The 12,373-nt window shown below is 42.3% G+C and overlaps 1 protein-coding gene across 4 annotated transcripts in view; it reads left to right on the top strand.

Annotated features, from left to right (window-relative positions):
* Nucleotides 1-11,586, top strand: part of CPEB3 (cytoplasmic polyadenylation element binding protein 3) — a 182,324-nt gene extending 170,738 nt beyond the window's left edge. For all 4 annotated transcript variants that reach the window (XM_081104323.1, XM_081104326.1, XM_081104324.1 and 1 more), the window contains exon 11: nucleotides 9,447-11,586. In XM_081104323.1, the coding sequence (XP_080960449.1) occupies nucleotides 9,447-9,674 (228 nt within the window). In that variant the 3' untranslated portion in view covers nucleotides 9,675-11,586. The remainder of the gene's footprint in view (nucleotides 1-9,446) is intronic.
* Nucleotides 11,587-12,373: the final 787 nt, after the last annotated feature.

The raw sequence follows: 12,373 nt of genomic DNA, 5'->3' as shown, positions 1-12,373 counted from the left end.
GATGACCTGTTCCCAGACAATGTCTGCTCCTGGCCTCAGTGGGGGCCCCATGACCCAGCCTTTATTTAGCTGCTGTTACTGGCCCCTGCCTTGGTCTGGCTTGAAAGCTTCCCAGCTGTAGCTATGGCTGTGTTGGATTGGATCCTTTAAGAAGAAGGGAGTTCAGGTATTGTTGGAACTAATCCTACCTGAGCTTATTTTGAAGCACTGGGCGTCTCAGAGCCTTTGATTATAAATAGTTTTTTAAATGGAGTTCGGGTCATCTAAAGAAAGCGAGAGAGATATTCCTCTTCTCTACATGGCATAGAAACTTTTTGTCCTGTCTCAACTTCCTCGTCTTGACCTCTGACCTCTCCTATCCTGTTCTCTCTTTTTAATGTCTTCTCTCTTGGAATTGTGGTTTTCTTTTTATAAAATTGCCCTAGCCAGCTTGGCTCAGTGGATAGAGCGTCAGCCTGCGTATTGAAGGGTCCCAGGTTTGATTCCAGCCAAGGGCACATGCCTGGATTGCAGGCTTGATCCCCAGGGGTGTGCAGGAGGCAGCCAATCAATGATTCTCTCTCATCGTTGATGTTTCTATCTCTCTCCTTCTCCCTTCCTCTTTGAAATCAATAAAGAAGTATATTTTAAATAAAATTAAATAAAATAAAAATTTATTTACTTTATTAAATTTATTGGGGTGATTGGTTAATACAGCGGTTCTCAACCTGTGGGTCAAGACCCCTTTGGCGGTCAAACGACCCTTCCACAGGGGTCGCCTAAGACCATCCTGCATATCAGATATTTACATTACGATTCAGAACAGTAGCAACATTACAGTTATGAAATAGCAACGAAAATAATTTTATGGTTGGGCCACAGCATGAGGAACTGTATTTAAAGGGCCAGAAGGTTGAGAACCACTGCGGCCTAGCCCCTTCCCTCTGGCAACCACCACACTGCTGTATGTATCCATGAGTTTGTTTTACATCCCACAAATGAGTGAAATCATATGGTTCTTGGGTGTTTCTGACTGGCTTATTTCACTTAGCATTGCTGGGGTCCAGCCCCAGCAGGTCCAGGGGTCCCCAAAGGGGTGGACGGAGTCGGCGAAGAAGGAATGACACGGAGACAGCGTTCAGTTGATCAGCAGCCTAGCCAGGATCTCTAGCCAAGTTCTGGTTTGGATCTCCAGCCAAGTTCTGGTGCCAGGTTCTAGTCAGGTTCTCTTGCCATGTTCTATCCAGGTTCTGTTGCCAGGCTCTGTCTCTAGGTTCTCCAGCCAGATTCTGTAGCCATGTTCTCTCGCTGGGTTCTCCAGCCAGGTTCGGTCGCCAGGTTCCGTGTCCGGGTTCTTTCGCTAGGTTCTCCAGATTCTGTAGCCAGGTTCTGTCCAGGTTCTCTTGCCATGTTCTCTTGCTAGGTTCTCCAGCCAGGTTCTGTAGCCAGGTTCTGTCCAGGTTCTCTTGCCATGCTCTCTCACTAGGTTCTCCAGCCAGGTTCTCCAGATTCTCCAGCCAGATTTGGTCGCCAGGTTCTGTCTCCTATTGTCTTGTTACATCTGTATTTATACCAGTTGATTTTAATCCTGTCAATTTCTATTCCAAAGGTTAGGGCATTTCTTATCTCCATTCCAGGGAGTAAAGATTATGTAGCTTAATCTTGATTGTTTGTAGTTAAAGTGATTAACTACCCGCCTGGCACTTAGTTAAGGGATTTTATTCCCTCCCTAACTTCAGGGAAAAATCCCTACCTGGGGAAACAACCTTTCTCGGAGAGGTGACCTTGGTTAAAACACATAGCACCAAGAAGGGGAGCAAACATATTAAGAACAGTATGCCATATACGCCAGGTCCCTTGAGACATATGCTGTGCAGATGTTTCTTCCCTGCAGCGACTGTGTCAAGCAGCAAGGATGGACCGGCTTCCGGCATAGCATAATGTTCTCAAGGTCCAGAATTGTGGTTATTTTTAATATGAAAGCACTTTAGAGTGATTAAATGTTCTTTACTGCCCATATTTGACTGTAGAGGCTGTTTATAAGATAACTAATGGGAAAAAGTCCATCACCCCCTTTTACATCATTATCTCAGCAGGATATTCATGTTCTTTAACCTCAGAAGTCAGGGCTATCAGTCAACTAGCAATTTCTTGTGGGGTGCCTGTTCTTAGTTGAAAGAGCTGGTCCACATCTCTCATAGGGGAGGGGAAACTGAGGCTGAAGGTTGCGATGTAGCCAGGTAAGGGGCACCGTCAGGGCGCTCTGCCCTTCTGTGCTCTGGTGGAGTGAGAGGGGTGCCATGGCAGTTATGCATTTCACAATTTTTTTTGTTTTGTTTTAAATATATTTTTATTGATTTCAGAGAGGAAGGGAGAGGAGAGAGAGAGAGAGAGAAACATCAATAATGAGGGAGAATCAGAATCAGCAATCGGCTGCCTCCTGCATGCCCCACACTGGGGATCGAGCCCGCAACCTGGGCATGTGCCTTGACCAGGAATTGAACTGCAACCTCCTGGTTCATAAGTTGAGGCTCAACCACTGAGCCACGCCGGCTGGGCTGCATTTCACAGTTTTGTTTGTTTGTTTGTTTTTTAATTCTTTATTGTTTAAAGTATTACATATCTCTCCTTTTTCCTCTCTTGCCCTCTCCCCGGCCACCCCCCCCCCCCCAGCACATGCCCTCACCCCCCTAGTGTCTGTGTTCATTGGTTATGCTTATATACCTGTATGCAAGTCCTTTGGTTGATCTTTTACCATCCCCCTCCCCCCAAACCTCCCTCCCCTGCCTTCCCTCTGAGGCTTGACGGTCTGTGGGATGCTTCTCTGTCTCTCAAACAGTTCACAGTTACTAATGATTGTTTTACCCTTTGTTCTCCACATGATACATTGTTCTGCTACTAGAAATTGGTTTGGGGCTGATTTACATCCTCATCTCCAGCCCCACTTCCATGGAGGGAAACCAGGCTAAGGGTGGATGTATGGATTGTGCAGGATACTGTCGGCTGGCATGGAAAAAGTTCTTAAGGCCACACAGACACTCCCAGATCCCCTGTGCTCTGTTAACGTATGGCATCAGCATCAGGACACACAAGCACATTCTGAACCGTGGGAAAAGCAGTTATTTTTAAATCTTTCTGCCCTTAGCCCCTGAAAATAGGAAACATGATAAGGGCCATCCTTTGAAAGGTAAAAAGAAAATGAAATCCAAACCCTTTCCCCTATGTGCTTTTAAAATCCCGGATAGCTTCTAAAATTAATAGCTTTGAATCTGCCAAATCTGGAAGGTTGTGCATAACTTCGTTGCTAAGGAGAAGCTATCTTCACGTTGCTGACAGATGCCTAGGAAATTAAACAGCAGGATTCCAGCTCATCGTCAGTGGAAAAACTAAAACTTGACGTTTAAACATTCTTAGTGTTGCCTGCGGTGGAGGGCGCCGTGTTTGATGGGAATGGTAACAAGGTCACTGTGGTTTTAGGCTGGATGTACTCTGTGACACGTGTCATGAAGATGAGAAGCACATTATATTTAAAAGCTTTGAGCACATCAAATGAAGTTATACTTCCAGGAAGCATTTTGCTCTAGATCAGTGGTTCTCAACCTGTGGGTCGCGACCCCTTTGGGGGTCAAACAACCCTTTCACAGGGTCGCCTAAGACCATCGGAAAACACATATAATTACATATTGTTTTTGTGATTAATCACTATGCTTTAATTATGTTCAATTTGTAACAATGAAAATACATCCTGCATATCAGATATTTACATTACGATTCATAACAGTAGCAAAATTACAGTTATGAAGTAGCAACGAAAATAATTTTATGGTTGGGGGTCACCACAACATGAGGAACTGCATTAAAGGGTCGCGGCATTAGGAAGGTTGAGAGCCACTGCTCTAGATGATAAGAAATGGCCTCCCTGACTTCTGAGCAAGCCTTTCCGTCTGTCCCTGATCAGTTATGCCTCTTCCCTTGTTCTCCTTCTCCAGTTTGTTCACTCTTTTCAAATCAGCGCAGGGAGCACACATTCAGTCTTTTCCATGATATTCCATGGGGCAGATGTACCACATTTTATTCAACCATTTCCCTATAGGTGGACATTTCCTTTATTTTTAGTTATTTGCCGCTATGAACAATTCCTCAGTAAATATTCTTTAAATGTGGTGGTTATGTTTATAGCACTAACAATCACCAATAGTGGGATTATAGGGTCAAAGAGTATATGTATTTTTAATTTTAATCATTTGCTTTTTTTTTTTAATTGATTTTAGAGAGAGGAAGGGAAAGAGAAACATCAATCAGCTGCCTCCCACACACACCCCAGCTGGGGATCTAACCCGCTGGGTGTGTGCTTGGACTGGAATGGAACCACCACCTTTCTCCGTATGGGACGGTGCTCCAGCCAACCGAGCCACGCAGGCCAGGGCACTAGATTGCTTTTTTAAAATGTTGTAGCAAGTTACATCTCCATCGACAAATGATAAGTAGTTATTACCCCCTTTTAAATGTTTGCCAGTCTAAGGAGAACAACGTGATATTAATTTTCTTTTTCCTACTCACCAATATGAAAATCTTTTCAAGTGGATTCCTTTGAATTCTCACATGAATTATTCTCTACCCACTTTTCCATTGTGTTGTATGTCTTTTTCTTGCCAGTTTTTAAGAGTTCTTTATATAATATAAATAATAATTTGTAATTTTTCCCCAAATCCATCATTTGCCTAGTGACTTTTCTCAAAGTATCTTTTTGCCATTTATAAATGTATTTTATTTTTGCATAGTTTAATATATTTATTTTCTTCTGGAGCTTCTAGAATTCTAGTCCTTATTAAAAAGGTCTACCTTGCCCTTAATAGGTACATACAGACCTAGTGGGGTTTTGTGTGTTTTTTTAAGATCATTTTCTTTTCTTTTTAACATTTAAATATTTCTTCATGTAGGTCCAGTGTCTTTATGGTCTAATTCATTCTGAGTAACATAATTTTTGTTACAAATGTGAATAGATTATTTTCTTCATTTTTATTCCTAGAATATCATAAAGCTACTAATTTTCTTACAAGTCTTCTTAGGGAAATGATATCTTGATCAGATACAGGATTTTGGGTCCTGTCTTTTTCTCTCAGCCTGATAGGTAGTATTTCTTGGTGTTCCACCTTCCAGAGGTGCAGATAAGAAGTCTGATGCGTGGCGGTTTCTTTGCTTTGCAGGAGACAGTACCTAGCTCTTTTCACTTGGAAGCATGTAGCATTTTCTCTGTACCTTCAGAGTTCAGGGATTTCAGCTAGTGACTTCCCGGGATGTGCCTGGGGGTATGTTCCTTTTTCATCCAGTCCAGAGTGGACCTGCTGGTATTTTCTATATGTAGTTCAGGACTTTTACCTTTCCTCATTTCTTTTTCTCCTTCTGGAACTTCTGGATTAGGTTCTCCTGGATCTATTCTAAAATTTCTTAACTTTTCTGTCATTTTTTTACTTTTCTAAATTATATCCCCCCCCCCCAAGCTTTGAAATAGTTCCTCACTTGATCTTTTATGCCACTAAACTGGATTCCAACAGTGATTATCCTGTCTTCATTTCATCTGATAATTTAAATAGTGAAAAAGGCACACTTTACATATTTTAGCTTCTTAATAATAAAGACGTTTGGATACATTCAAAAGTATAGAGGAGAGTATAATGAATCCCATCTTCCAATTGCAAGTTATCAATAGGCAATGTTTCTGTCATCCAGTTTCAGTAATTATCAACTTGTGACCAACCCTGTTCATCTACACCTTTGCTCACTCTCCCCACCCTCACCCAGACATCATATCATTTCATCCTGAAATAACCGCGTTAAATAATTCATAATATCACTTAGAGTTCTTTAAAAAACAAAGTTGGGCCAAAACCTGTTTGGCTCAGTGGATAGAGCATTGGCCTGCGGACTGAAAGGTCCCAGGTTCGATTCCGGTCAAGGGCATGTACCTGGGTTGCGGGCACATCCCCAGTGGGGGATGTGCAGGAGGCGGCTGATCGATGTTTCTCTCTCATCGATGTTTCTGACTCTCTATCTCTCTCCCTTCCTCTCTGTGAAAAATCAATAAAATATATAAAAAACAAAGCTGGGAGTTCCAGGTTTCCTTTTGCAGTGATGAAAATGTGCTGGAACTAGCTAGCGGTGGTGGTGGTTACACAGCACTGTGAACTTGTCAAACACCCCTGGATTGTTCACTTTAAAATAGTTAGTTTTTATGACTTGAATATAAAAAAATTAATTTACACTTAAAAAAAACAAAAAAAAACCCTGAGGGAATAAAAGCCATATAACCACTGTTTTTATACTTAAACAAAAGTAACCTTTTTTAAAATTGAATTTATTGGGGTGACATTGGTTAATAAAATTATATAAGTTTCAGGCGTACAGTTCTATAATACATCGTCTGTATATTCTGTTGTGTTCATACCCCAAGTCAAGTCCTGGTATTTTTTTAGTATTACCAGGAAGTCTCCTTTGTGCTAGACTTGAATTTCCTTAAGTGCCCTTTCTGTGGCTGGATATGCTATAAATGGCTATTGTCTTTCTCCCCAGCACTCCTCTTTTGCTGAGTGTGAATTCTGTTCCTTCAGACCAATCTCTCTGACTGCTGGATCCCCTTTTCTAGGCTAGTTGGGGCTCAGGTCTGGTTGCTGGAACACTCTGTGCACTGGCATCTGCCTGGTGGTAGAAGCAAGCAGTCCCCAGCGCAAGAATTGAGGGAAAGCGGGCTCCGCCCAGTTCCTGCCTGCCCTGCTTCCACCGTGGCCCAGCCTCAGGGCACAGAGGGGTCCGGCCAAGGTTCTGACTCCTTCCTGGCCTTCGATGCAGGAGCCGAGGCCAGGTTAGATGCACTGATAAGCTGCGCTCCCTTCCCCAGGAGCCCATAGTCTCCACAGACCGTGTTCTTCCCGGATCTGCCACTGCCCTGTCTCGCTCCAGGACTGTGGTTTCAGCTAAAGAGAGATGCTGGCCATGGCAGGACTATCGATAGAAAATGCCCGATGAGCAGTGTGCAGTATGAAGTCCACAGGAGGAAGGAATAGTTAAGGCTGGGTCTCTAATTGATTTTTGACAAGGTTGCCAAGACCATTCAATGGGTAAAGAATAGTCTCTTCAACAAATGGTACTGGAGCAACTGGATACCCACATGCAAAAGAATAAAGTAGACCCCTTCCTTACACTACATACAAAATCATCTCAAAATCACTCAACCTAAATATAGGAGTGGAAACCATGAAATTCTCAGAAGAAACGTAAGGGTAAATCTTCATGACCTTGGATTTGGCAGTGACATCAAAAGGAGGAGTAACAAAGGAAATAAATAAATTGAACTTCATCAGTATTAAAACCTTTTGTGCATCAAGAGGCATTATCACGACAAGAAGGGGGGAAAAGAAGACATATATAATACTCTTTGCAATACTTTAAGCAATAAAACAAAATTTTTTTTAAAAAAAAGAGGCATTATCACGAAAGTAAAATATAACCTACAGTCAGAGAAAATATCTGCAAATCATCCTATCTAATAATAGACAAACATGGTGATTGACCGTACCTTCGCTACGCCTCCCATGGGCTAAAGTGCGACATGCAAATTGACCACCAACAAAGATGGCAGCTAATTTGCATACTGCAGGCGGGGCCAGCAGTGCACGACGCTGCCCGCGGGACCAGGGCCCTGGATCCGTGACCTGGCAAGGGAGCAAAGCGGCGGAAAAGGGAGAGAACCCAGATGGCAGAGAAGGGAGGGAGCTGAGGTCTAAGCAGCGAAGGGAGGTAGTGAGGCAGCGGAGAAGGGAGCAAAGCCCGCCTAGGTGGGCTTCGCTCCCTTCTCTGCCTCGCTCCCTTCTCTGCCTCGCTCCATTCTCAGGAAGCCCTATTCTTGCAGGAATCTTCCTGCAACGGGCATCTAGTGTGTTGATAAAAGTCTAGTGTCTAGCATATATAAAGAATGCTTAAGCACAACAACAAAAAGATAAACAATCCAATTAAAAAATGGGCAAAGGACTTGAAATAGATCTTTCTCCAAGGAAGGTGTACGTAGAGGGGATAAATGGTGCTAGAAAAAAGAAAAGAGAAGCTATACAAATGACCAGTAGAAGCTGCTCACAGTCATTAGTCAGTGGGGATGGAAATGAAAACCACACCTACTAGCACAGCAGTAATCACAGAGGTGGGCAGCAGCAAGTGTCGGTGAGTGTGTAGGGAAACCGGAACCCGGACATGTTGCTGGTGGGCATATAAAGCGATGCGGCCTCTGTGGGAAGCAATTTGGCAGTTCTTCAAAAAGTTAGACATAGAATCGCCGTGTGTCCCAGCAATTCTGCTCCTAGATAGATACTCAAAAGAATTGAAAACAGGGATTCAAACAAATACATGTCCATAACCTTGATAGCAGCACCATTTACAGTAGCCAGAAGGTGGAAACAACCCAAATGTCCATCAGTGAGTGAGTGAGTGGATAAACCAGGTGTGATGTATACATGCACATGTAACGGAACATCAGTCATAAAAAAGAGTGAAATTCTGCAGGGATGCACCTCAAAACATGACACGTGAAAGGAGCCGGATACAAAAGGTCCCGTATTGTGTGATTCCATGTGTAGGAACGATCCAGAATAGGCAAACCTTAGGCAGAAAGCAGGTTGGTTGTAGCCAGGGAGAGGTGGGGTGAGTGGTTGCTGAGTGGGTATAGGGTTTCCCTTGGGTGATGAGAATGTTTTGGAACTAGACAGAGGCAGTGATTGTGCAACATTGTGAGCGTATTAAATGCTACTGGATTGTTCACTTTAAAATGGTTCATTTTATCTTAAGAAAAAAAACCTAAAAAACATGAAATTGTTGGGTGGGATGTCAGCCGTGTCATTAAAGCACGAAGCCCAGAGCCTCAGGGCAGTCCCACCCTTCAGCTGCCTGGCCCATCTATCTCCATGTGCGCTCCCCCGCCCCCAGCCCCTCCAGCCTGGCTCCTGCCAGACCAATCCCCAAGGACATGCCCTGCATTCGCCTGCTCTGGGCCCCGTCCGGGCTGGTTCCTCTCCCCGAAATGCTCTTCCTTGTCCCGCATTGTCTGGTGCTGCCTGGCCTTCAGGGTTCAGCTCGGGTGCTGCCTTAGAATCCTCACCAGGACCCTTTGAGGTGGATGCTGTTACCCCCATCTTACAGAGAGACAACTAAGTGTGTGTGCATGTGTGTAAATGTTACACCCACTTCACAGGGCTCAGAAAGAGCACACAAGCACAGAGGGGTGAGAATCTGCCTACTACAACACAACCAGTAAACAAAGGAGCAGGCTCCAGAGCCCATTCCCTCAGCTACAGCCCGACACCAGCTGAGTTCCAGGTGGCATGGGACTGAGACGCCTCAGTAGCTCTACCGTAGAGTCTGGAAAGGAGGAACGGGAGGAAGCCTTGCTAAACCTTTTTCCTGTCTCTCCTTTTTGGGTGCAGGTGGAAGTGAAGCCATATGTGCTGGATGATCAGATGTGTGATGAGTGCCAGGGCACACGCTGTGGGGGGAAGTTTGCCCCGTTCTTCTGTGCCAACGTCACCTGCCTGCAGTATTACTGCGAATACTGCTGGGCCAGCATCCACTCCCGCGCCGGCCGGGAGTTCCACAAACCGCTGGTGAAGGAGGGAGGCGACCGCCCTCGCCACGTCCCGTTCCGCTGGAGCTGAGCCCAGGGCAGACCTGGCCACAAGTACTGGAGTAGATGACACGGAGGGAAACGAGAGGGCACTGCCTCAGGGCTTACAGTGTTCTGGAAATCTGTGCATTCGTTCTCGATTTTTAAAGAAGAAATGGGTCTTTTTATTATTATTATTATTTACAGTCATATTACTGAACTCAATGTCCAGTATAATGCAAAATTGCAGAGTGTATAACGGTACTGATTTGCACTTTGATTCACACCTTTGTCTGCTTGGTACCTTCATTTCTTATACCTGACTTGTCCCTCGTGACAGTACGTAGACTGCCATTCTCATCAGCGGCCATCAGGTCGACGTCTGTGATTTTTTCGTTTGTTGTTGTTGTGTTGTTGTTGTTCCGATTGTTTTTGAACTGGAGCATGCACTTATTTTCAGAAACTTAGAGAGTTGCCCCTAGGAGAAGACTTACCAAAGGTAATACTCGTGAGTAGGTGGCAGATGTAGCAAAAACTTCACAACAATTCAGCAATCACTAGTTGGGGTCATTTAGAGTAAGGATAACCCTTAATGAAAATAAGCCTTTAGTTGCTCTCTATCTTGACATGTAAGGATACCTCATAAGCTGAATCTTTATTTTTTCCTTCACGTTTGATTTTTTGTTTTGCTGAGGACTTCAGTTAGATCTTTTAGTGTTACGTAAATTTATGCTGCAATAGCTTTTGCTGCTATTAAAATGGTATTATTAATACCATAATACTCTATTCAGGCTAAGGTATCAATGAAAAAAAAAACCCAACAACACACTTCTGTGATTTAGGGATAGAATCCGCTGCCGAAAGGAGATCAGAAGAGACTTCAGAAGGCTTCAACGGAAGGTCACTATTTCCGACTGCATGTTTACTTAATCAGGTTGCTGCATGCAATAAATTTTATATCCAATGTCTAGTATGAAACCTTCCCACAATGCACAAATTAAGAATCTATATAAGCTATAAAATACTGATTTTTTTAAACAAAAAAAAACACAAGATTTTTTTCATTCAAAGAATTGGTAATTGACTGGAGGAAGGCATGCCTCAATGAATGGAACGCTTCTGAAATTAGGAAGAGCCCATAACAGAATGACCTATATTACAACCAATATACAACCTAGGTGTAGGATATTCTTAAAGCAAACTCGTGGATGGTAGATGAAGTACTTTGCGGTGCTCTGTTATATATTGTGCAATTTATTTTATATAGTAAAGTGATTATGTCTAACTGTGATCAAACTTAACTGTTTAAAGCCTCTGTGTCAGACGTTAATGAACTTGACAGTTCACAACTGGTATACTCTTAACTAACACATGAGCTCTTAGTTCCAATCTCCTAGTGCTTGCACCATTTTACATAGCTTCAGACCTTGTCCAGAAAACCAAAGAGCTCATCTTAGCATACAAACACTAGGAATATATACAGTATATAGAGATAAGTTGTCAGATTGACAAACTAGGCACACTTTAAGAAAGTCGCGTGATGGTGATGCTAAAGAAATGTCTGTACAAGAAATGATGGCCTGGGTGGGGCTGGTTGTCTGGGTGAGAAATTCACTACTTAATTCCCTGGATTTATCCTGTAAAGCTTGAATAGAATTAAGACCTGCTAATACTACCATGGACATTTTTTTAGCATTCACTCTTGGGCTGCAGATAGTAATATATAAACACACACGATGATTGTGAGACTATGTAGATTTTTTTTAATCTTCTTCCTATGTTTTGGAAATCTGGGGACAATCTGACTGGATATGACACTGCAGACTAGGTTTAAATCGCTGTGTTTTACGTGCTGTGATGTCCGTGTACTGTCTTAAGTTAATATTGCTTGTTTTCGTCCCATTCTGTTTTGTTTCTCCAGTGTTCCGTTGCAATTAACAGCTCTCAAACTATAGATTGTTTCCAAAAAGGAAAAACAAAATAGTTTTTTACTGGATTAAAAATGCTTATTAGAAATTCTCCCCTTTTGAGGTTACCTCTGGGCTTTTTGGTAAGAATTGCTTTTTTCCAGCCCAGCTGTGGTTTTTCTGTTTGTTTGTTTTCTATGTTTGTGGTTTGTTTTTTCATCTGTACAAGAAATTTTGTTATGCACTACTACTTTTTGTATTCTAGACAGTTTTCAAAAGTTGGCTGAAGATTTTTTTGTTTGTTTGTTTTTAAGGAAAAAGGCATGCTTTCTGACTGACATGATCTTTTGCAATACCTCAATTTTGAAATATAGGAGAGAAAATGATATTTTCTAAGTAAGTTTATTCAGAAAAATATATATTAATTTAATTCTGCAAGAAAAATGATTTAACAGATGGGTAACTTTATTTTTTTCATGCTTATTTGTGTTTTTTGAAAATGAAGAAGTTAGAGCTTTATAACTATAATATTAAAGATCATATCTAACCTACAGAAATCTACCTAATTATATGAAAGAAGCAAAACTTTTTGAAGAAGCACCCCTCTTTCATGTACTAAAATAACACTGAGATTTAAAAACAACAACAACAACAAAAATGCTGGAAGATTGTACAGCATAAAGCTTAACGTGAAAGTGAGAAAACGTGGTCATGAAGAATAGGTTACAAAAAATAAACTCCATTTGGTGCTGAAAGTTGTGAATAGATGGTGGAAACTACTTTCCCTTAATTTGTATATTTATAATCAAGCGTTGATTGTGCACGACTGGCCAGGATTGTGAAA

This window comes from Myotis nattereri, assembly GCF_964212035.1.
Source record: "Myotis nattereri genome assembly, chromosome: 13".
In the NCBI taxonomy this organism is placed as follows: domain Eukaryota; kingdom Metazoa; phylum Chordata; class Mammalia; order Chiroptera; family Vespertilionidae; genus Myotis; species Myotis nattereri.
Note: the sequence above shows the minus strand (reverse complement) of the source record. Positions and strands in the feature narration are given on the sequence as shown.